The following is a 25361-nucleotide window of genomic DNA, read 5'->3' on the forward strand; positions in this document are numbered from 1 at the left end:
GAGCCAACCCCACTTATCACAAGAGCTGGAATGGAGATGCTGGGCCAGGGGCACCAGCCCACCTCAATCCGATGTGACCTGCCTGGTGGGGGTCCTGCCAATTGTATCTGCTTCCCAAGCACATGTGTCCTTCCTGACCTTTCTCCACGGGGAGTTAACAAGCTTTTCATCCCTGTCAGATCCAATCAGCCCTTGTTACCTCATTGAGCAGCTAAATCAACAAGGAAGCCACCAGGGAGCTAGACAGGTGCCAGCAGAGAGAGCGGCAGAGACGAAGGCAGCTAGTTCCTGGGAGTGAGGAGTAGGGAGCAAGCCAGGGTCAGAGAGCCTGGAGGTGCCCAAGACGGTGAAGACAAAGGAGAGGCCAAGGACACAGACAGAAAGAACTCAAATGAGCCAGTCATCTTCCAAGGTTTTAGGAGGGAGTGTCCACACAGACAATTTACCTCCCATGGTCCAGGTGACAGATGAGAGTGACAATGAGACACCTTGCCTGATTTCTAAGGCTGGGTAGGCTGATTTCTAGGCTGTGCTGGCACAAAAAAAAAAAAAAAAATACTGCCTTCCTCTGCCACCAGGGGGCAAGAAAGGGCAACAGGATCCTGGACTCTGTATCCCAGCATCCAGCTGTAGTGGCAGGGTTTCTAAGAATTCTCTCTTGGACCTCCTATTTTCTCACTAGCTGGTCCTATGAGGATTAGCAAGGCATAGCAGCCTAGAAGGAGACAGAAGGGGTTGCCAAGAGCCAGGGCAGCTGAAGTACTCGGAGTCCACAAATGTTCCTCCTAGAAAGGAGAAGGCTTACAGAGCTGGATGAAGTGGGGTTGCTTGGAGGCCATCTGAATGGAAGCCACACTGGTCAGCCCACGGATTGTTACTCTGACCACTGGGCATTGTCTCTGAGTTGTGTTTATCTATGCAGCCTTTCTTGGAGGTGAGGTCCTGGGCCCAATATCCTGGGTGCCCTATTCCCTCTCTTCTGAAGGCCCACCGTGAACTCATCCACAGCCTGCCTTCCTGGAAGCCTGAGAGCCAGAGTCTATGTGCTGTATGATTTGACAAGTGGGAAGAAATGGATGGGAAGGGACCAGAGGGAACGTGGGTAGGGGAAAGGAGGTGTGTGTGCGCGTGCGTGCGTGCGTGCGTGCGTGCGTGCGTGTGTGTGTGTGTGTGTGTGTAAGAGAGACAGAAAGAGAGAGGGGGACAACTCCTGACTGCAGACCTACCACCCAAGAAGAGAAGGTTTGGAAAGCTGGGAGAAGTCTGGTAGGTAGAGACTAGAAAGGAACTTTCTAGTTTCTAGAAAGGTTTGTGCCCATTGCAGAGCACCTGCGTGGAGGTGACCTCTCTCCCACAGAACAGCTGAAGTGGAGCGAGACAAGGAAGAGGCACGTGTGTAGTGACAGGTGATCCATACAGGTTTGTTAGCTGAGGCAGGGGGGAGGCTGGAGGCTCAGAAGGCCCGGCACCAGGGCAGTGGAGGGTCTCGGGCTCTGGCAAACTGTGTGAACTTGAAAACATCACTTCCTCTGGTTCTTAGTTTTTAATCCAAAAAGTCAGGGTTCTGAGTTCAAAGCACATGGCAAACACAGCTTCCTGGAGCCCAGACAAGAAGGACTGAGAAGTGACAAACTGTTCCAATTGAACCGAAGAGTGGCTCCCGGCAGGGAGGTCCAGAGACCTCTGAGGTCTCAGCAAGAAGGAGGTAGCCTTGTCCAGGTTCCTGGCTCTTCAGTCACCTGGCCTCTGGCGCATCCTACAAGTGTGTCTCCTTCTCCCAGGCAATGAGTTCTCGCTTGACTGGCAAGGGCGAGCAGTTGTGAGCAGAGGTGCCATCCTGAGGTGGACGCCGCCCTGGCTGGGGCAGACTGGGGTCCGGGGTGATGAGTCTTTGGATGCGCTATGGGGAAGAGAAGCAGGACATGAAGGAGCATGAGTGAGCGCTGGGGTGAGCAAGAGGATGCTCTTTGTGGATGTATCCCCAGGCACAAAGCCAGGCACTCGGGGCTAAACGCAGGGTGGTTCTGAGATGAAAATGGACATGAGAGGTAACTGAGAGTGTGAACTCCTGGGTTCCAGTTCCGGCGAGACGACCTAGGCAGTCTCAGGTAATTGGCCTAACTCTTCCATCCCTTTAGCCCCCTCACTTTCCTCATCCATAAAATGGGTGTAGCAACACCTTATGGTACAGTTCCTGGCACAGGGCAGGTGATAAGTGCCACGACTGTCATCACTATCCTAACCGCTACTGGTATATGCCCCGTTGAGTACGTCCCCAGTCATCTGTTGGTTTTGGTGTCTCACCCCTCCCCTCATTTCTGGCTATGGATGCAGCTGCGATGAAGGGAACTGGGAATCTTGACAACCTCACTGTGACCAGGAAGCAGAAAGCGTGTCAATGAAGAGACATACTCAGGCCGCAGGTATGAGGATACAGGGAGAGGCTGGACCCCAGGGGCCTCTCTGCAGCCAAACCAAATGCCAGCTGCCCCCATCTCTGACCTTCTTGATATGTAAGAATTCAAGAAGCCCATTTATTTAAACTACTGTATATCAGCTCTCTCTACTACTGTTGGGCAGTCTGACTTTGGCAGACATAATTAATGTCTTTATGGGTCATCAGCAATGGTTTCTTCAAAGGAAGCATATCCCAAACTACCCAGGAGGCGTCTGCTGTGCCCCAGTGGGGCTATGATAAGCAAAGAGCCAGGAGCCAGGGCATGCTTGGCAGTTTTCCTAGATCCAGGATGTGTGTGTGCTCTTTAACACTTCTACATCTGGCTGCTTTTGGCCCTCGTTTTCCCTTAACCATTAAGTAGTTTGTTCTTCACTAGCTGACCTTAGAGATCAGCCTGACACCTGCAAACCTAGGCTTGCAGAGTCCTGCTCTTCAAAGGCCTTTAAGGTCTCCATATAGGCCCTGGGCTTTCCTGCGTAGGGAGCTGGTGTGTGTTCCTGGCCTAAGTCATCCTCAAGGGCCTTCCTCACCAGGTCACTCCACAACCACCTACCTTCCTGAAGGAGCCCTGGGTCTGCAGGAGGGTGATGATGATGAAGAGTGGGACACAGGCCATGGAGGAGAAAGCCAAGAGCCATCCAATGAAGTAGCCCCAAGACGGGTACATGTAGACGTTGTTGTATTTGAGAGGTGTGTACTTGCTCAAGGAGAAGATGAAGGTGGCCTAAAAGGGGGAGGGGGAGGATGAGACAGGGACCACCAGGAGTCCCTCACTGGCTACACCAACAGCCGAGGACAGAGGACCACCCAACCACACCGAGGGGCATCTGAGGTAGGACAGCATCATTGGGCCATCAGTCACAGTTGGTGAGTACGGGGGCTAAAGAGTTCAAGGCAGACAGAGAAGGCCTATCAGGAAGAAGCAGGGCTGTGAGGGAAGCCTGAGGCAGAAGAGAAACAAGATGAAGGTAAATAGATGAGAGGCCCTGTAGAGAACAGAGAGCAGGGGACCAGCCTTCCTGCTCAGGCAGGAAAGAGCCCCCAGATCCCAAGTATTCCACAGACAAGAGGGAGAAGGGGCAATGGGTGAGTACATACCAGGCAAAGGCCAGGTGTCAGAAAGAGCCAGGAGATCTTCACCAAGGGCCACGGCCGGTAGCCAATCATGTCCTCAACGTTGTCATAGAAACGGTCTGCCCCTGTGCCAGCAGAGTTGGTAGGAAGGGTGAGAACCAGAAGTGAAGACAACTTCTTGGCCTTTGGGAAAGACTCCCCATGTCCCCCCAACCTGCCTGTAATAGAGATGGTGGCACAGTGGGTAGAGAGGCAGACCCAGCCTCCCAGTCATACAGCAGTGATGGTGGCAGAAACTGCCACTCACAAGCTGTTGGGACAATCTGCTGTCCTAAGGATGAGTAACTTCTGTCCTGTTCACACAAGCCTAAAGAGCCAATCCCAGCAAATAGCCTCACTGACCCACACGGCAGAGGGGAGAAAAGCCAGAGGAGTACTGGGAATAGAGCTGTGTGCCGGGTTCCAGACCTGTGCATTCCTCACACCTGCCACAACTGGGTTGACTTGTGCTTGAAGACGCTGACTGGCTTTGCTTATGTCAACTTGTACACTGGCCTTGTGCAAGAAGGTGCAAGACTGGTGGAACCAGTCTCCTTGGATGTGAAGAACCATTCACTAGTGGCCACATCTGGGGGACTCTTTAACCCCTGCCTTCCCACTGATACTGATACATGAACACCAACCCTTAAAGAACCGCAGCACTGACTTCTCTAAAGGTCAAAATTCCAAGCCTAATATTGGCAGGATGTATGATATATCAGCTTCCTCCACCGCCTCAACTGAGCTCCGTTAGAGCCTTTGAGTACGAGGGTAGCAGGAGAAATAGGCGGATATCTAATGCTCAGTGTGGGAAGGTGGGAGTCAGCTCCAAGGCCAGGAAAGGACACCATGGGAAGGCCACGTGGTGATGGAGGAACCTTTTTATTCGGGCTTTCTCTAAGACCCTAATATGAAGCCGGGCAGTGGTAGCTCACGCCTTTAATCCCAGCACTCAGGAGGCAGAGGCAGGTGGATCTTTGTGAGTTCGTGGTCAGCCTGGTCTACAAGAGCTAGTTCCAGGACAGGCTCCAAAGCTACAGAGAACACTGTCTCGGATGGGGGGGAGGGTGAAAGACCCTGGTGTGGGAGGTCCTTCTGTCAATGTGTTGCTTTTATTGGTGAATGAATAAAGAAACTGCTTTGGCCTATAGTAAGACAGAATTTAGCTAGGTGGGGAAAACTAAACTGAATTCTGGAAGAAAGAAGGCAGGGTTAGAGAGAAGCCCCACTGGAGACAGACACCGGAATTTTACCCAGTAAGCCACAGCCTCGTGGCAATATACAGATTAATGAAGATGGGTTAATTTAAGATATGAGTTAGCCAGAAATACGCTTAAGCTATTGGCCAAATAGTATTGCAAATAATATGGTTTCTGTGTGATTATTTTGGTTCTGGGCAGCCGGGAACAAACAAGCAGCCTCCTACAACAAGACCCTAATATGAGGTGGCTACTTATTCTCTCTGCTATGAACCTTGGGACAGTGCAGTGTGTCCCTGATCTGTGGCAGAGCTCACAGGCCTGGAGAGGAGATGGCATCTCCACTTGGTAGCTGTGTAAGCTTAGGCAGGATAACATGTGTCCCCAGCCTTCTTTCCACCGCATGAGGCCGATTCACAGACCTTGCAATGGCCTGTGACCTGCCCAGTGCAGTGCCTGGAACCCCAACTGTCAATTAGACATTGAGACATTGAGATTGCTACTTAGTGATCTCAGTGCTATGGGGCCCAGGCCATCCATGGAAGTCAGGACGTGACAGTGACCACCTCACTGTAGGAAGGCAATGTTTAACAACCACGATGGGGGTATCTCCACGCAGTGTTCAGTGTTTAACAAAGCCTGCATTAGTGGCTTGGCTGTTGGAAAGGGAATGAAGGAATGGGTGTGTGGGGAGGTGTCAAGTCAAATGGCCCTAAATGTCCCCTCTGACTGGGACAGATGAAGGAAATCTTTTTTGTTCTTGTCTTGACTTTAAGAGAGACATCGGTCTCTCCAGGTCATGTGTGACATTCCTAGAAAAAGGAATCAGAGCAGCCACACCAGACTCCCATCCTGGACAGAGCCTGCCCGCATCAGCCCTAGAGAACCTTGTTCCTGCTACATAACCACCTGCCCCACTCACCATATACCCAGCCGATGCAGATCACCTCAAACAAGGAGAGGAAGAGCAGGCATATGCCGCTGGAGGCGTAGTAGTCAAAGAGCTGGAAGATGTACATCCCACCCTGTGGAGGAGGAGGGAGCTGAGGCCCAGGGAGGACCAACACCTGCTCCCACAGTGAGGTGTGCTGGCCTGGCCTGCTCAGAAGAAACATTTGGCAGCTAGAAGGAGTCTGTTCTGCCTGACTCTGCGGTCAGGAACTACCATCAGCCTTGGGACAATAATTTCTGATACCCACAAGGTGCTGGGGGTGAGGGACCTGTGGTGTATTATCTGCCCAGTACCCACTCTTGGTGGAACTGGTACCCCTCGGTCTGTTCCTTTCGGGTTGTGGCAGTCTTCTTCCATACTGAAAACCTAGGGAAGGATCTTAGCCTGAACATTTGTCAAACTCAAGAGAAAGCCTGATTGGCTGAACGGGGAGAGGTACCAGGAGCAGAAACAGCCTTCATTGGGATCACAGAGGGAAATCTGCCTGGAGGCCAAGCGACCTGAGGAAAGGGAGGTGGGGCACAAAGAGGAACATGCCAGACAATGATGTAGGTAAATTCATACATTTAACGGAAGCCAAACTAGCTCCAGACTTTGCTATCACCTGACCCCGTTCAGTGTCCTTTGTCTTAGGGCACTCTGGGTATGGCGCCCATCACCAGCACTTATATTCTAGTGAGTAGGACCTTCAACCACACATGAGGGGGCAAAGGGAGTGCAAGCAGCTCCGGGCAGAGGGAAGGGATGATTCTGAAAAGTCAGCAGTCCTGTGCTACCCTCTCACCTCAGTGACCAGAAGGAGCCCCAGCAAGTAGCACACAATCGCGACAACCAGGATCAGCAGTTCCCTCCGCCCTCTCTTCCTGAGCTGCTGGGGAAACATGTCCATGGAGGAGGTCACCAGGCACTCCATACAGACAAACTGTGGGCCAGGAGAGTAGAAGAATGAGACAGCAGTGCAGCCAGGGCACAGGTCTTGCCCGGCACTGCCCCCTCATGACCCCGCCATGCTTCTATACTGGTGTGGGGGCAGGGCAGGGGCAAGCCAGTTAGTACCTCAGCTACAACTTCATATCAACGACCCGGTAGGAAAGGTTGGAATTGGGGAGAGATTCTGCACCCCAAGGCTAGGATGGATGGGGCAGGACCATGCGGCTGGGAATGAACTTCTCTAGAGCAACTGGGAGAATGCCCATGTCCAGGGGCAGGCTCAAGCCTGAGAGCAAAGTGGTGAGCCTGTTCACAGCAGGGTCTCTGGAGGCCTGGGGCTACCCATCAGAACTTCAAGGAAAAGTCTCCAGCCTGAGTGAGGCCTCTGATTCATGGTCAGGGAGAAGGAACATGAAGAAAAGTACCACCAAGAGTAGCAGAAGCTGAAAGAGGGGCCCGAGACAAGGGTTCCATACCTGGCTGTCCAGCCCTAGAAACAGGAGCATGAGGAAGAAAAGGCAGGACCAGAGCGGGGACAAAGGCATCATCGTCACGGCTTTGGGGAAGGCGATGAAGGCCAGACCAGGACCTGCCAGGCACACAACACAGCTGGCTGGACTTCAGATCACTTGCTACCTAAAGAGGAGCCCTCCCTTAGCACCGTGTGCCGCCAGGAGTTCCTGGGAACATCTGCACACGTCTCCACATCCCTGTGAGGGTCAGTGAGAGTCTGTGAGACTCTGTGGTTAGCATCTAGGTGTATCTGAGAATTTCTGTGTGTGCGTGTCTGTGGGGATCACCTGCGAGCCGTTGTGGGCCTCTGTGAAGGTGTGTGGGCCACCATGAGTGTCCGTCTACAAGTGTCTATGAACCTCACCGGGTCTGTGAGAGTCTATGCCCGTCTCTAAGTATCTGTGTGCATCTATCGATGTCTGTGTATGTCTTGATTTTATGTGAGCACCTATGTGGATCTGTGAGCGTCCATGAGTGTGGACTTCAGTAATTTTGAGCTTTTGTGCTCATTTATGAATGTCCGAGTTTGTGCACGTATGTATGTGAATTTATACATGTGATTCTTTGTGAATGACTAAACACTCCCATGTGTTTCTGTGAGCATCTGTGAGTGTGCGTGTCCGCAATCTCTGTGGGCCTCTGAGTGTGTTGGTGAGTGTGTACTTCTGTGATCTGTGTATGTCTGTGAGCATCTGTGAACATCTGTATGAGTCTTGAACATTTTTAGTACACGCTTGTGAGCACCTATGTGTGCCTATGAGCACTTTTGGGCATCTAGAGCAGTTGTGAGCTCTGTGTGCAGGCATGTGGGTGTAGCTGTTTAAGGAAAGTAAGTTCATTCTATGCTCTTCCCTGGGACAAAGCCTCATGTATGCTTATATTCTCTCTCTCCCTCCCTCCCTTCCTCCCTCTGTCTCCTCCTTTCTTCTATTCTACAGATCTAGAAACTTTATTTATGTCACACAACCCCCGTACCCCAAGTTAAGAAGGCCCCTAGCCCTGGTTTCTGGGACTCCTCCCTCTCTGTAAGACAGGTCTGTGTTCTCTGACTCTCCTTCCCAGAATCCCAAGAAAACCGTGGGTATGGAGAGTGTCCCCTACCTGACTCAGCCACTTCAGAAATGGGTATTCCCTGCTCTTGAGACATGAAGCCCAGGATGGAGAAGACGACAAACCCAGCCACGAAGCTGGTGGCACTGTTCAGGAAGCAGAGGGCTATGGAGTCCCTGTGGGGACAAAGGAGGTCAGACAGAGAAGGGGAAGAAAAGAGAATGGAGAAGAGAAAAGGCAACCCAAGAAGGAGAGATCGAAAGACAGAAGGTAACAGAGGAAGAGAGATGAAGATACCCAGAGGAAAAATGGGAAGCAAGGAGCGTGATATAGGGAAAGACAAACACACCAGATGTCGGGGGAAGAGGAATCCAGCAAAGGGGTGGAAGAAACTGGGCCTTGGGAAGGTGTCCACACAGGTACTGCTCAGCTCCCCAAGTGGCAGCATTGCCCTTGCCTGCCCACCCCGGCCGCTCTCACCTGTAGCAGTTGTTGTGGTACTTGTTGTAGCTGCCCAGGGCTGTCAGGCACCCCTGGCAGATGGCAAAGGAGAAGAAGATCTGGGTGCCCGCATCCATCCACACCTATGTGAGGCCCAAGAAAGTGGTAGAGGCATCGAGGGCCTAGAGCTGTGGCCAGCAGAACACAGCCCCCACTACAGCACATCCCACCCAGCATCGTGTCTGCATCCTGCTCCCTGGTAACACACAGCCACCTTATCACGGGCAGCACCCATTTTCATTAACTCTGTGAGTACACAGGAAGCATCAAGGACACGTGGGCTACCTGTTTCCTAGGCAACATCTACAGACCCAGGTGAACCTGGAACTGGCACAGTGGGGTCCCTGCCTTCCTTCAGTCTGTCTGTCTGCATGGCACCCTTTGAACTGTGACCTGACACACAGGCTTCCTCATCATAATATAAAGAAATCCACCAACACTTCTTGGCAGAAGCAAAGAACGTGCTCGGACAAGTCCTAAAGGAGGCCAAGACGTTCATGAGAAAATGCCCAGCCCCAACCGTAGTGAACAATAAAATAAACCATAATGTGATAAGTGATACTACTGGGTCTGCAGCGCTACCAAAGAGTCAAATAAATTATAACGCCCTGGTGTCGTAGTACTAACTGGAGGTGCCGAGTTCAATCCCTAAAACCAGGTTAAAAAGTCGGGCACGGGGTGTGCACTTGTAAGCCCAGTGCAGATTCAAGAGCTCCCTGGCCAGGCAGCCTAAGTCCCAGGCTGGTGACAGGCACAGGAGTGGGTGGGGAGTAACCAGCCCTCAGATGGAAAAATATTCAGAAAAACAAATTGTACCTGTCCTAACAAGGACCAGCTCTTTCTTATCACTGCTGCCTGTGCAGACATAATGGAGCGGCTGTTTCTAAAGAGCTGATATTACAGTGTTATGAGCAATCGAGAGAGAATTTAACGTGCGTGGTAGGACGAACTTCGGTCAGACACACATACCGCCCCGTTTCTAACGAGAGATCTGAGAGTCTGCGGCTCTGGTGTTGTGGACAATCACCCTCAGATACTGATAGACTGTGTCTATTTAAAAGTAGGCGTCACCTCAGAGTCAGGGTTCAGGGTCCAGCGGGACAGGGAGATGGCCTGTTTGCTCCACAGGGCTACCCTCAGCAACAGACGGTACTTAGCTATTAAAAGAGGCCCTCGGGATATTTTTGCCGAATAAATTATGTTTAGAGGAAATATTACACAGATGCTGAGGTGAATTTAAAGGTGAATGCATTTAAAGGTGAATTAAATGGCATGGGAAAGGCTCATGATATAATTTAAGTCAAAAGGATCTATTTCTCTAAATGAAATTATCTCAAGTGTATTCACACATGCACACCATGAGGGTGGGAGGTGAGACGAAGTAGAGACTAAAGCGCTAGTAGCGCTGATGGGGTTTCTAGAGCCTTCCATTTGTTTTTCACGGTTTTCTACGATATCTAATTCTTCTCCAGGATACAACTGTCTCTTTTAAACCAAAGGAAAATTAATAGACTTTGGAAGCACAGTATAGTCTGGTGAGGCCACATCTCAGTTAACAGTCCCCTTTTGGTTCCCACCTGGGGGTCCTTGAGGCGGAGCAGGTCTGGCTTCAGGTAGAAGACAATGCCCTGGTAGGCTCCAGGAAGGGTGACACCGCGGATGAGAAGAATAATCAGCATCAGGTAGGGGAAAGTGGCTGTGAAATAAACAACCTGAAGGGAAAGCAGACCGAAGTCACTCCTGGCATGGATACCCAAAGGCAGGGAGGAGTAGGGTGGCCAAAGGGGAGGCAGGGAGTCACCATGATCATCCTGCCCCACCCCCACCGGTCCCCAGGCCAAGCAGATAGCCAACGCATTCATCACCGGAGCTCAGACCTCAGACTTCACACAGCTGCTGGTGAGCACATGGAACATTCCACACCTCCCCTTACACATTCCAGTGGCTCTGCCTCCCCAGCAGTGTGATACACACCAGCAGGGAGGGGACGAGGGGAGAGAGCAAGCGGGGAAGATGGGAGAGCAAGACACTCCCAGGTCACAACCTTTCAAAGACACCTTTAAGTCTAGAACCTGGCCCCCTCCATCCACCATCCTGGGTACCCTCCCCAAGCCCCTGAGTGTGGGTGCCCCTCCAGGAGGAAGGTGACCACACTTGTCTGGCAAGCTGAGGCCAATTCATACTGTACTTTTCCAGGTCATAGCTGGAGCAGCGCAGTGGCCTGAGCATCCTAGAGACTCCAAAAGGACTCCATGCTGCCCTGACCACCTCGTGTCCGTCTGGGCGTCACTGTCAACAGCACCGTTCTCATCTTCGCTGTCGTTGCCTTTTCTGACCACAGCCCAAGGAATGAGGAGTATTATCACCATTAGGTGGTGAAGTGTCTCCAGGAGGCTCACGTGTTTGAATACTCGCTTCCCAACTAACGGTACTACACTGGGAAGTTCTGGGACTGTGGGACAAGGGCCTGAACGGTGAGATGGGCATTGTTACAACCCAGCCCTGCTTCCCATCCAAACCCTCGGCTTCCTGGTCAGCATCATGTAAGGAGGATCCGCCTCCAGTTCCTGCCACCATGGGACACTCTCCACCACGACTGCATCTCTCAAACCCCAGGCTGAAAGCAACCTGTCCTCCCTTGAGGTGCTTCTCACTCCAGGTGCAAGGGCAACCAGAACATTCGGAACCTGCCAGTCTTAGTTTTGAAAAGCATGAGCCATCATTCCCAGTTCTCTGAACTGGAAATGATACCCAGGTCTGAAGTCTCGCTACAGAACAAGCCCACTGGACACCCATTCTTAACTTAAGCCCCTTCACTGATGGGGACTGACCCCCAAGATGACTCTGTTTGCTAATGGGTATGGGAACTCTTCTTCGTGTATCAGTTAACTACAGCAGGCAAGTCATAAAAATATGTGGCCCTGTCACACATAATGGAGAGAGATACACAGTCGCACACAGGCAAAGAAGAGTAGGGGGCAACTCCCCCAACCCCCGTGATTGCTGACAGCTTGGAAACGTGGGACTCTTCTGGTTTATTCTGCTCCAAATATTGCTCAGATAAGCAGGTCTTTAGAATCCTATTGCGAGGAAAAGGTCTCCCCTTGTTTCTGCAACTTTACCTGTTCTTATATGTATCTCTCTCCAACTGCTCTTTGGTTCTGCTCTCCTGAGGGGCCCTCTCAAGTGTCCCTGAGGACTCTGTGACTGTAAGCACTCCGAAGGAGCCAGGGTACCTTACCTTGCCCGTGGACTTGACCCCCTTCCAGATGCAGAAGTAGCAGATGATCCAGGCGAGCAGGAGACACAAGGCCAGCTCCCAGCGCAGGGACCCCAGGTCGTGGATGCCCGATGTAATACCCAGAACCCGCCTCCTAAGGGATTGGGAAAAATAAGTAACGAGTTGAAGGACCAAACGGGACAGTCTGCCTCTGTCACCAAGTCTCCTGAATAAGAGTTGGCCCAATGGATGACACTCCCCAGGGCTTCCAGAACCCTGCCCTCCCCAACCTCCTCCATGGCCATGCCACGTTCCCCGCTGTGGTCTAGTTAAAAGACCAAATCACTTTAATCCCACAGGTATCTATGTCTTTCTAACTCATCCAGGCTTCTCCGTTGCACAGAGAGATAAAGAAAGTGAAGGTGCTGAAATTGGGGGTGGGTGATAGACACAGCCGTGGCGAAGGATCGGAGGGAGGTGATGGAAGCGTGCTGCCATCTAAAGATGAAGGTGGAGGTGCACACACACAGGAGAGAGCTCAGATAACCCAGAAAGGGCAGGTGGGAGGACAGGGGTATACAGGTGAGTGCTGAGTGTGCAGGGTGAACCAGTGTGAGTTCACAGATAGACCATGAGGAGAAACAGGTCATGCCAACGGCCTGTAGAGATGGAGGTGCGCATGGTCCCGCAGGAGGGAGAATGGGGAGCACATTTCTGTGGCAAAAACACTAGTCAGTGCCAAGGTACCCACTGGACACCAGTGCACCCAGCTTGGAAGAGACACACACAGCTGACTGCCAGGAGATAGTCACCTGTGGACAGGTGTTCAGAGATGTGTGGGTACCACTGGAGTATGGGGATGGCATAGGAGAATGAGCGGAAGCAAATGGGAAAATTCAAGTTTGTACAGACATGTGAGGGCTTGGGGTAAGTGTGAAGGTATAGACAGGAATTCAAGAGTGAATGTGAAGGTTCCCTTGTCCCTCAGTGCTATGGATCTTGGGGGGGGCAGGAAAGCATGCATAGAGTCTTAAGCAGGCATCAGTTTTCAAAACCTCATGGTAATTATGAAGGTACAGATAGGCCATCAAGGCAGAATGTGAAGGTTCTCTTATCTCTAAGTGATACAGGTCTGGGATGGGTGATGGGTGAAGGATGGGTGATGCTGGAAGACGTGCACAGAGTCTTAAGTATGCACCACCCATGTTCAAGTTTGCACAATCCAGACATCAAGGCTCCCTGTCCTTAGAACTCCCGGCATATGGCAGCCAGGTCCAGGACCTACTCCCAGAATTCCATGACAGGTGAGGTGAAGTTCTCAGAGCGGCTCGCTGCTGTCGCTGCTGAGTGGTTCAGAAAGTCCACGCAGTGCTCTGTTGGGGACAAGGTTGGGATGACCATCAGTTAGGGCCCAGATGAGTACAGATGCCCTGTCACTTACCCTCTGGCCTTGCAACCAGGGCTTCCCACCATTTCTAGGCCCATGAGGTTCTTTGGGATCCAGGATATCAGTGGGACCAGCTCCTCTTCCCTGTAGAGCCTGTGTCCACTGCCCTTGCTCCCAGTGAGTCTGCCCACTCCTATGAATGCCCTGACATCCCCCAGAACAATACAGAGCACTGACATGCACAGCCCACATGGGAAGTTCCCATCAACCGCCTGCTCTTGGCCTGCCTGTTGTGTCACTCTGACTTGTCACCCTAGAAAGAACCTAGTCCCTGTGCTGGAATTTTCCAGTACTGGTCTCAAGGTGGGCTCTTTCCTCTCCCATTTTTCTATAATTGCTACACCCCTTTTCCCACCCATCAAGGTGAATTCTTGTTTTGTTGATTTATCCTCCTCTACCATAGCCAGGTCAGACAATATGGGGTCCTATCACCCCTTACTCAGCTTTGACAGGGTGTTTGGCATGTGAGAGGTACCCAAAAACTTTTGCTAAATGAAGGCATGCCGTGGTCGCATAACAGCTCCATGGATTCCCCCAGGGGTCTACAGGTACACAGAAGGACCAGCCAGTAGAACTGACAGCACAACCCACCCAGCTCAGTATAAGGCAGGGTCTATGATGCCCTCTGTCACAAGCCACCATGGACCAACCTCATGGGCAAGGTCCCATGGCAGGGCAGACACACCTGTGTTCCAGGAGTTGCTGCACGTTGTCCAGGGCAGCTCCCAGGTGAAGGAGCTGAACAGGTAGAAGAGCGCCCAGGCAAGGATGATGATGTAATAGATGTTCAAGTAAGACTCAATGACCACAGATGCCATGCCAATGCCTTCGGGAGCAAAGAGAGTCAAAGAAATCAGCATAGACAGTCACATGGGGTCTGCCAGTCACATGTGCTCCTACACCGAACTGCACATATCAGCATCTTAAGGCCAGTGGTAGATTCATTATCTGGCATATCCTCCCATTTCCGTGATAACAATTCCTCCCCATTTCTTTCCCTCACCCTCCATCTCTAGTGCTATCCCCATCTCTCCATCTCTATTTCTCCCTGTCTGCCTTTTCTAATTTTCTATTACCATCATATACTACTTGCAAAATGAAAAGTGGTGAAGCAGGAAGGAGCAGGGCGAGCAGCAGAAGCCAGTGGGGAAGAGCTACCCTGGAGGAACTTGGTCTCTTCGGTGGAAACACACTGTGGAAATTCTCACAGCTCCCTTAGCTGCAATGCTTTGCTGGGCTGGAGACCCATCAAGGGTCTTCTAACTACTGCAAGAGACCAGCTTATGCCCCAGGAGGTGCAGCTTGCAATCCGCCTCATCTTTCCCCAGTGTTGGTCAGGCAGTCTTCTCAGGGGCCAGGGAACCTAGTTCTTATCAGACACACTCCATCTGGTCCCTTCTGTTCAAATAACCCAGGTAGCCTGGTCCTTCAGGGACTTGCATGAAGAAAGATCTCTCTCTCTCTCTCTCTCTCTCTCTCTCTCTCTCTCTCTCTCTCTCTCTCTCCCTCCATCTTAAGTGTAAGGGATGTCTCAGAAGCAAGGGGGCTCTAGGGCTCTCCATTGCAGCTCAGGGATCTGGCCAAGCCACGAAAGGAGGCTGGTGAGAAACACCCCCGGCTACTTGTGTCCGCACCACAGATCTACAGAGAAGAGCAAGCATGCTGCCCATAATAGAGCCGAGAGGAAAAGAGCACAGGAGGCCCTGGTTCAAACTCTCAGCGAATGGCCCCACTTCCTCTGTCTATAGAATGGGATCAATGAAGTGATGAGCGGCCTGGGTAATGGGACGCACACAAAGTGCTCACGTGAACACTTTGTTCTTATCAGACACACTCCATCTGGTCCCTTCTGTTCAAATAACCCAGGTAGCCTGGTCCTTCAGGGACTTGCATGAAGAAAGATTTCTCTCTCTCTCTCTCTCTCTCTCTCTCTCTCTCTCTCTCTCTCTCCCTCCATCTTAAGTGTAAGGGATGTCTCAGAAGCAAGGGGGCTCTAGGGCTCTCCATTGCACAGCCAGGCTCCATAGAGGTCAGCTGTCACCATCAGCAGGGTTCCTGTCCTTATGCCCTCTGAAGCTTGTTAGGGTCATGACATAGAGTCAGAGACATACTTTCCCTGGGTCAGATGAAGTCAGCTAAGGTCCAGGTTCCTGACTGCGACTTCCAATATCCACACCTCATTTGGTTCCTAAAAGTTTGTACTGTTTCTCTTGACACATCCTTCTCCCTGGTCATCTAAGCTTTGGGCCCCAAGAAGCTTATTTCACACAGCACAGGAGAGGCTAGCATGGAGAGTGGGCCTGGGGACAGGAAAGCAAGAGCAGCAACAACAGTAGAGGAAGGGCAGGATGGTGGGTCCAAAAACTGAAAAGGGGAAGGTTGGCGCTCACCTTGGAGGAGGGGACAGATCTTCCTCCAAGCAGTAACACTCCCCTGGCTGCTGTACTGGCCCAGTGCCACCTCCAGGAAGAACACTGGGATTCCACAGCTGAAGAAGAAGATGAAGTAGGGGACAAAGAAAGCTCCTGAAACGGAAAGAAAAGGCAGAGTCTGAGCCACTTGCTGCTCAGGACCTCGAACTCCCCTCCAGCATCTCTACCCTCAGCCTCCTTCCTCACACATCTAAGGCCCACAGTGTCTCCCTGCTGTCAGCTGCATGCTGTCAGGGATGCCCAGGAGATGTCCTGACATGAGCCCCAAGTAAGGCAGGCAAAGTCTTTGGAGGGAAAGGGCTGTGGGAGAATGATCTTAAACCCTCAAAAGATTTGTCAGTTGTATTGCTTTAATATAATTTAATTTAGTAAAACACTGATTGGCCAGTAGCCAGGCAGGAAGTATAAGCAGGGCAACCAGAACAGGAGAATTCTGGGAAGAGGAAAGATGCAGTCTGCAGTCTGCAGTCATCACCCAGACACAGAGGACACAAAATGAGAACACCTCGCTGATAAAGGTACCAAGCCACCTGGCTAACACAGAAAAGAACTATGGGCTAAGATGCAGGATGTAAGAGTTAATAAGAAGCCTGAGCTACTAGGCCAACCAGTTTATGATTGATGTAGACCTCTGTGTATTTCTTTAGGACTGAACGACTGCAGGACCTGGTGGAACAGAAACCTCTGTCAACAGAAAAGAAGTAAATCTTAAGATGGATGCTCTGATAAATAAACTAGTTACTACGTCTTACAAATCAAATCACATATTAGTTTTGAAAGAAAAGCATGTGTTCCGTATAATTTGACAGGCTTAGTAAACTATCAAGATGGTTACATTTCAGAAATAAACAGACAAAGCCAACTTGGAAGCTTTCTTTGCTCACCAACAGTTTTCAGAGGGCTTTCCTCCATTCCGGGGTCTGTTTGGTCTGCCTGTCCTGCAGCAAACCCTACAGGAACCTGTGGCACTGCTGCTGAAGCATTATTTTAGCCCAGAGGTCCCTCCTGGGAAGAGGATTCTTGCTTATCTGCGCATTAGCACTTGGTTGGTGCTTTCTGTATCAGACCCTCTTCCAAACTGCAGCATCACAGAACCCTCACAAGCCAGCCTCCCACCAGGGAAGTAACTGCTGTCACCCATTACAGATGAGAGAGCCCGTATGAAACTGGCTCTGGCCACCGTGTGGGGAACCCTCGGCTCATGGCTTTCTCCTGAGCTTCCCACACATCAGCACCCTCAATGTCCTCTCCTCAAATGGGCTGATCTAACTCTAGCCTGGGAATACTCCCTGGCCACAGCCTCCTGGTGTGTCCCCATCTGTGTACATAAGCAGCCTGACAGTGTCCATGGGGACCTTAGCCAATACAGGGATTCAGTTGGAGGTTATTTTAGACTTTCTCTCCCTCTGCTCGGATCTACCTTAGGCAATGGCCCAGCCACTGACTCTTCCCTGAAACACAGAGTCAGAAATATGACTTACAGAAGGCTCTCTCCTAGATGAGGCATTTCTTAAGGGTGGCTAAGTTTAGTGGCTCCCCTCTCTCACAAACAGAGATGAGCTTATACTAATACATAATTATCTTTCTGCTCTTTTGAAAGGCCATTTTCTCTGCAAAACTGTGTTTATTAACCAATAATCAATGAATCTCTCTACATATTTTAGTAAAAGATGAATTTCCATCCAGTAGTGCCTGTAATTAGGGGGATATGAACCCTGTTATCACAGGGAGTTAGAAGAACAATCCTAGCCTAAAGCAAAAAAAAAAAATGACATTTGGGTTAATCTGTGACATCATGTTCCCACAGAAATCTATCCCCAGCTTGTTTAGAATAAGGAAAGAACTAACTCCTGGTCCTTCTTATCATTTTTCCTAGAACCCCCAAAAGCCAGCGACTCCAAGATGAAAGCCAAGGCACCTCGTATGGTCCCTCATATTAAAGCTGAGAGAGAGAAAGGTGTGGCGGGAGCCAGTCTGCTCAGTCGTAGTCAGTCCCTGGTAGCCTTGGAAGAACGCTTCCAAAAACATTTGGATACCAGACCCCACCATGCTCAAGACTCTTCTATGAAATAGTACAGTCTAAATACAGGACCCATCCACGACTTCCAACTCACTCACCTTAAGATGTATTCTCAAGGGAATGAAAGGAAAAGACTGTGTACTCCTAGTGCAGATGCAATTTTTTTAAAACCATTTTTGATCCACAAGAGGGTGCCTCCATCAATGCCTAACCTTGGTGCGGGAGAATTGTCTGTATTCTGTCAATCATGTTTTAAATAAACGTTGATTGGCCAGGCAGGAGGTGTAGGTGGAAAAAACAGACAGGAAGTGGAAGTGATGCAAGGAGAGCAGGAGAATTCTGGGAAGGAGGAAGTTGATTCCTCCCACTCCTGCCCAGATCACCGAAGCAGCAGGATGTGAGCAGCCCCACTGCAAAAGGTACAGAGCCACATGGCTAAAATATATCAGAAAAATGGGTTAATCAAGATGTGAGAGTTAGCCAGTAAGAAGCCTGACCAAACGGGCCAATCAGTTTTATAACTTACGGAGTCCCAAGAGGGGGAACGGGCAGGACAAATACACAAAAAAACAGGCCCCACTCATGTTACAGAATGGCACCCATGTGAATAACTGCATCCACAGAAAGCCTGAGAAAGCTTGGGAAAGACTAGAGTAAAGCATTTTGGTTTTCAGCTGTAGCAGGAAAAAAGTTGCGCTGTTTTAAAATGCCGGCATTCCGGCCTGCCAGGGAAAACTCTGACTCTTTCAAGCAGGCATTCGGGACTATGGATACACTGTTGCAGCTTGTTTCCTGGCAAGGACCTAGAAATACCATAGGAGCTTTTGAGAGTTGTCTTCTCCATATTCCTTAGCAAATTAAAGACCCATGTGATCAGAAAAAGAGAGATATACAGTAAGGAGAGATTCAAAGAGTAAGGAAACCTCTAAATGGTTTACAGTGTGTTAAAAATATATGCAGGATTGAAAAAAAAAGGTTTAAAGCCTTAAAATCAAAAAGAAAGAAAAAGAGTAGTTAGGTGTGGTGGTACACACCTTTAATCCCAGCACTGGGGAGGCAGAGACAGACGGATCTCTGGGAGTTCAAGGATAGCCTGGTTTACAGAGGGAATTCCAGGACAAAGATATGTAGAGAACCTGTCTCAAAATGCCAAAAGTTAAAAGTAAAAATAAAAGAAATAGAGGTTAAAATAAAGCCACGTAAAGATGGAAAATACACAGAGAATCTTGATACTTTATGCTATTATGCTCTCTTTGAATTGTTTAAATGCTGAGGAAGGAGCAACAGTTGCTAAAAGATATTTGCTTATAAATGCTGCAGAATCAATCCAAGATAGGTATTTTGAAAATACCTTGGCTTCAAAATTGAAGTCAAAAGGTATGTTACTTTGGAGAAGAGATTTTGCTTTTGTTTCCACAGAAAATGAGAGGCTCTGGATTTATTCAGAGTTAAGAAAAATCATCTTTGACCAAGGGAGACCACCTGAGCAATCTCCGGTAGGAACAGATGGCCCAGATGTCTGAGTTCTTCATCCAGAACAGGTTCAAGACTGCTGCCTGAGATGATCAAGACTCACAAGATACTTCAGTCAGGACTTGATCATAACTCTAAATTTTCTTTAGGCCCCCATAAGATTATCAGTGCCCCCAACCAGCTGGAAGTAGCCTGGAATACTACGCCCACATTCCCAAAAAATGGACTATGGATATTTTCCTTTGTTTTTTTAAAAAAGAGGGGGAAGTGGTGCGGGAGAATTGTCTGTATTCTGTCAATCATGTTTTAAATAAACGTTGATTGGCCAGGCAGGAGGTGTAGGTGGAAAAACCAGACAGGAAGTGGAAGTGATGCAAGGAGAGCAGGAGAATTCTGGGAAGGAGGAAGTTATTGCTCACTCTCCTGCCCAGATCACCGAAGCAGCAGGATGTGAGCTGCCCCACTGCAAAAGGTACAGAGCCATATGGCTAAAATATATCAGAAAAATGGGTTAATCAAGATGTGAGAGTTAGCCAGTAAGAAGCCTGACCTAACGGGCCAATCAGCTTTATAACTTACGGAGTCCCTTGTGTGATTTTACTTTGGGACTAAACAGCTGGGGGAACAGGCAGGACAGATACACAAAAAAACAGGCCCCACTCATGTTACATAACCTGTGTCAAAGAATCAGACACACCTCCTAGATATTCTTCAGGTAAAATATAAATTGGGTTTAGAACACTTTTCTAAACAGTGATTTCTCTAATGTGTTTCCCCTTCCTGGAACAGTTCTGATATTATAATGAGAATACACCACTTCTGCAAGAACTACCTTCCAGACCCAAGAATGAATCCCATTGGTCACAAAGGATCCCTCCTCTGCATTCTTCACATCTGCTCAGATGTCGCCCAGGGTCCCTCTGTCGTCTCCCTACTGTCCTCCTTGTCACTCAGCTTGTTACCATGACATCTGCAGCTTTCACCAGAATGTAGCACACAGACCAAGTTCTGGCTTGCATCTAGAACAGAGCCTTGGCTCATGAGAGGCCTGCAGTCACGGGAGTTGAATGAATGAATGAATTCCATTAGCCACTGTCATCTGTCGGAGGTAATGCCGAAGCTAAGAACCCAGGCCCCATGTTTCTGCTTGTTGACTCACCTAACTCTCACAGAGTCCTGGATAATAAATCACCCCCAGTTCAGAAAGAGGGATACTGAGGCTAGAGATGGAGCCTTCGAGATTCATGGCGGCCCCCTTCCATTTGACCACACTTCCGGAGGAGAAGGAGAGGTGGTGTGGGAGAATTGTCTGTATTCTGTCAATCATATTTTAATAAAACACTGATTGGCCAGGCAGGCAGGATAGGCGGGAAAGCCAGACAGGAAGTAGAGGTGGAGCAAAGAGACTGGGAGCATTCTGGGAAGCAGGAAGCTCCCTCCGCAGTTCTGCCCAGACCACCGGAGAGGAAAGATGTAAGCTGCCCTGCTGGAAAAGGTACTGAGCCATGTGCTAACGTAGATAAGGATAATGGGGTAACATAAGTTATAAGAGCTAATAAGTAGCCTGACCGAATGGGCCAATCAGCTTTATAACTTATAGAGATCTCTGTGTGATTGATTTTCCTTGGGAGTTGCCGGTTGTGGGGTACCGGGCGGGACAGATACCCCAACAAGCCAACAGAGAGGCACTGTTGGCTGGGCCCAACACTCCCCACCGCACCACTTGAACATGAACTCACCACCTCCATTTTTGTAGCAGAGATAGGGAAACCTCCAGACATTGCCTAGCCCAATGATCTCCCCAGCCACTGACAGCACAAACTCCATCTTGTTGGTCCATTGGCCTCGATCCTTCACCTGGTCCTTGCTGTTCTGGTCCATCATCTCTCCCTCCTCAGGGACCCAAGAGACCACAGGATACCCATCTTCATGGACTGAAACTTTCCTGTCCATACTGGATAGGGAGCCCCTGTAAGGTAAGGCAGAACTGTGAAAGGCAGTAACCTGGGAAGGAGAGAAAAGGGTCTGTATACACACACACACTGCACACCCATCCCCCTCACCCTGATCTCTCCAGCCCAGCTTTTCTGTTGGAATATTACCTTTCTTCCCAAGCTCTTGATGGCATTTATACCTAGAGTGATACTCCACTCTCAGAGCTATGAGGTTGGGAAACAGATTCTAGCCTGCCAAGTCTTCAGCAGACAAAGCAATGAACGAAGCAGGTTTTCAGGGGTCAGAGACTTACCGGACACCACCCAGGGTAGAGCTGTGATTAAAACCCCATCCCTGAGAACCTTATAGCTCAACTCCCTGTTGGTCTTTATAACCTGCCACCATCCCCGCTGGCCCCTCTCTCCAGATCGTCAGTATACTGTGAATAACAGCAACCTTGTCTCTGTCCTCCAGACGAGAAGGGCTCAAAGGTTGCCAGGGGTGCTGGGGTTAAAGGGCAGGTGCAATGGAGGTGGCTCGTGGGGCTTTCCTGAGCTGTTGGGATCGATGGAGACCTGGTAAACATGGGAGCTGGCTCCATGTGGGTTCTGATTGGGAGGGAGGGAGGAGGTGGGGCCTCTAGGCAAGGCCAGATGAGGATGGGATTGGCATCAGGGCCAGCTGCAGGCCTTCAAGGAAAGCTGTTTCTTTGTATGTCTGTCCTGAGAAAGGTTGGGGATTCTGGGGCCAGGAGGGGTCGCTTGGATGGTGGTCATTTCAAGATGACCGCAAGATGCTGAATGCCTGGCTCTTACAAGGACAGTCAGTCTGGCAGAAGCTGCTCACTGTGGCTGTTGCCATTCCCTTCCCCCTGAAAAGTCCAGCATTCCCCAAGCTTCCATAGGCCACTGTCTGTTTTCTGTCCCCCTTGTCTGTTTGTCAATTGCCAGGAGGTAAATTGCAATTGGAACCCATGGTTGTTTTCTCATCCCTCCCTCCATACAGCTGATCACGCTGAGGCGCCTGCTGGCCCTGCTCCCAGGGCTATGCCAAGGAGGCGGAGCCTAGACTGTCAGGAAAGCACTGTCCATTGGCCCTCACCTCCGGGGCCACTGGGAGAGTCAAATGACCAGGTCTACCGAGCACTCTGTACTCCTCCAGGGCTCTGAGGAAGCACAAGGGAGTCTTTTTATGAAGGAAGACTCTTGTTTATTTGTTGGTCCTTTTAACCCAGGCAACAACCCAAGCCCAGGTCCGTTAGAAAGGCGTGGGCAGGAGCCCTAGAGTTGTGGAAAATTTTGAAGGTGATTTGGAGAGTGCAAGCTATCCCAGGAATGAGAAAGCAAGGCAGGGCGAGGTTCTGGAATTGGGATATACTCAGAGTTTCTTAACTGCAAGCTCCGTGTAGTAACAGGATAAGGGCAGGCACCAGCCTCAGACACAAAGGAAGAGGAGGAGAAAAAGGGGAGGGTCTTCAGGCTGCAGAACCAGAGTTCACGGGTGTTCAGTCCCAGGGGAACAACCAGAAAGGCCTGAACCCAGACAGAACTGACACCCTGCCAAGCGGTCCCTGAATCATTTCCAAATGATAAATGACAAACAAATAAAGGGCTAATGAATGAGCAGGAAACACCGCCACAGAAGCCCAGACAGGAAACCAAGTTCACCCAGATTTACTAATTACAGCAAGGACAGGTTAACATTTGGGTCAAGATGAGTCTAAAGACATACCGTTCTTAATATCCACCATCAGATCTCATCCTGACAGGCTCTAAGTTACTAATGCTATTGGACTCCATTACAGGTGAGGAAGCAAGGCTCGGGACAGAACATGACACCTGACACGAAGCTCATGCTCAGTTAAGTGGATCCCCAAGGGCTGATCCAATTGACCAAGATAACAAGTGCGGGGTCCTGCTTTGTGATTTCGGTGAATAACGCCTCCTCCCTAAGCCTTAAATCTAGAAGACAGAATGACCCCTTCTTAATAGGGGCATTGGCAGGGCAGAGAGTAAAGGTGAAGAGATGTGTAAAAGACTACGGCAGGCTCTTTTCAAGACAGGAGCTAACTGGGCTCAGAGCAAACCCCACATACAAGCAACCCCAAGGGAGCTGGCAAAAGACAACCCTCACTCTCTCTCCAGACCACTGGAAGCTATTGCAAGATGAAGATGACCTCAAGAGCTAGAGAGGAAGACATGGTGGGGGAGGGGAGCAAACGGAAGAATGAATGAAGGGAACGATGGAGGAGAGCAGGGTCAGGGTAGCAAACCCAGAGCCCAGCCCAGGCCTGAGGCTGAGCTTTACCGAGGAGGAGAAGGGAAAAGAACCTGAGATGATGAATAGCCAAGGGCATGAACTTTCTACAGATAAGAGACTGGTGCTGGAGAGATGGCTCAGCCATTAAGATCACTGGCTGCTCTTCCAGGGGACCTGGGTTCAATTCCCAGCACCCATATGGTGGGCTCACAACTGCTTATAACCTCAGTCCTAGGGGATCCCTCTTCTGGCCTTCTCAGGTACCAGACATGCATGTAATGTTCAGACATACCTACAGACAAAAACATCCATATATATATATATATATATATATAAATGAACCAATAAAAATTCTTCAAAAGGTTTTTGAGAAGAGCATATATCATAGGTAAGAATGGAAAACCGAGGCAGAAGAATAAAAGCAAAAGCACACAAGAGGAGAGGGGCCAGAGCCACCGTGAGAGGAGGGAAAGAGGCCAAAACCACAGCACTGGACATTTAAGTTAGACTCGGGGAGAAAATGTCCAGGAGGACGTTAGCCATAAAAACAAGCTGCACAGAGACCTCTTTTTTATTTTATTTTTATTACTTGTGAAAACACAAGAGCCAGTAAGATAGCACACGCCTGAGATCTCCAGAACTTGGGGCAGAGGCAGGATGGGTAAGTCACAGGTCAGATCAGCTCTATAGTCAGAGCCTGTCTCACAAAAACAACAGCTCCACCCCCACGGTGCCCTTCCACCTCTAGTTCTTTCGCTAGGAATGACTAAGTGACAGCAAAGACAACCTGTTCCCCTTCGCAAACTCTGGCACCTGTGCAGCTGTAGGTTTATACAGGCTGTCCAGACTGGGACAGGCTGGGGCAGGCTGGGGGCAGGGGAGGGACTTCAGCACACTCGGGTGCCCTTGAGTATATTCTGGGCTCTGTCTTCAAAGGACTAGAAAGTGCAGTCTTAACGCTCTTCTTAGAGCTACATGCGCCAGGTTAGACAGAAGCCCTCTCTGGTTCTAGGAGGCACTCCAGAAATCCTGCCTGCCCACACAAACTGCTAGTGTTTGGTACCTTCACTCCCAATCCCAGCACAAGAGAGACCCAGCCCCGCTCCAGCCCATACCCACATACCAGCACCCACCCCTGCACACCCTGGTGCCCTTCCGTCACGTCCCTTTGCACACACATACCTGTGTGCATGGCCCCAAAGCCGGGCTCCACGTAGCCCTTCACACCCAGTAGGCAGCTGGGCTCTGCAGTGGCAGCCCACATCTTTCCTGGCCCCTCCTCAGCCCTACTCCCAACCCAGGTGGCTTCCCCACTTTTGAGAGGAGCCCCAGGCTTCCTGTGCTGGCCCTGGCTGATTGAGAGCAGGCACCCCCAAGCTGTGACCGTTAGTTTCAGATCCATCCACTCACCCTTCCTGCCTCTGGGAATGAAACGCCCTCCCCTGGCAAGCAGATGACCCGCCTCTTTCACCCACTGCTCAGGACCAGTTCCCCATCTGTGGATTCTCCTACTACTCAGCCGTCCCTTAGCAATCGTTGTGTGGCTAGTGAAGGGACCGGCGGCTGGCATCGGAGCCTGTCCAAAGGTCAGACTCCCTGTGGCCTCGGGGGACCACAGTTCCCTGCTTTCTGCCCAGGCACAGTTCTGCCAGGTCTTGCCTGTGGTTGAGCCCTCAGTCCTTCAGACCTGGGGACTCAGACTGAGCACTCGCCCTTTGACAGGCGTGCTTCCCACTCACCTGATCTCTCAGCTCAGCTAGAGCTCTGACTCCTGAAAGAGTAAGTGTCTTCAGACCTGGAAGAGGAATTCTCACCTTCAGCTCTCCTGCTCCTCCCTGCCACAGCCCCACCCAGTGGTC

General features: G+C 50.3%; 1 protein-coding gene across 6 annotated transcripts; it reads right to left on the reverse strand.

Moving 5' to 3' along the window:
* Positions 1–1395: 1395 nt before the first annotated feature.
* On the reverse strand, positions 1396–25361 carry Slc6a12 (solute carrier family 6 member 12). Of its 6 annotated transcripts, none has more exons than XM_085687061.2 (15): positions 25242–25361; positions 21048–21277; positions 15774–15908; positions 14069–14209; positions 13222–13309; positions 11958–12090; positions 10294–10428; positions 8696–8799; positions 8267–8391; positions 7129–7241; positions 6507–6644; positions 5693–5795; positions 3557–3657; positions 3012–3182; positions 1396–1900 (listed from the first exon to the last, which is right to left on the reverse strand). In XM_085687061.2, exons 2-15 carry the CDS (start codon positions 21259–21261, stop codon positions 1757–1759), a joined length of 1845 nt encoding a protein of 614 aa, XP_085543187.1. In that variant the 5' UTR covers positions 21262–21277; positions 25242–25361; the 3' UTR covers positions 1396–1756. The 6 variants fall into 6 exon arrangements, with proteins under 6 accessions (XP_085543187.1, XP_048300280.1, XP_048300282.1 ...); XM_048444323.3 differs by lacking the exon at positions 25242–25361 and adding an exon at positions 24913–25058; XM_048444325.3 differs by lacking the exon at positions 25242–25361 and adding an exon at positions 24685–24709.

The sequence above is a fragment of the Myodes glareolus genome, chromosome 3 (genome assembly GCF_982192425.1).
Source record: "Myodes glareolus chromosome 3, mMyoGla1.1, whole genome shotgun sequence".
Taxonomy (NCBI): domain Eukaryota; kingdom Metazoa; phylum Chordata; class Mammalia; order Rodentia; family Cricetidae; genus Myodes; species Myodes glareolus.

What these genes read in the sequence shown, in the direction of transcription:
- Slc6a12 (XM_048444320.3), bottom strand. Translation starts at nt 21,436, where the DNA reads ATGCCATCAAGAGCTTGGGAAGAAAG. An exon ending in TCCGCCTCAAGGACCCCCAG is followed by an intron (nt 8,800 to 10,293) that starts GTGGGAACCAAA and finishes GGCCTCACATAG; the next exon opens with GTGTGGATGGATGCGGGCAC. An exon ending in TTCTGAAGTGGCTGAGTCAG is followed by an intron (nt 7,242 to 8,266) that starts GTAGGGGACACT and finishes TGTGCCTGGCAG; the next exon opens with GTCCTGGTCTGGCCTTCATC.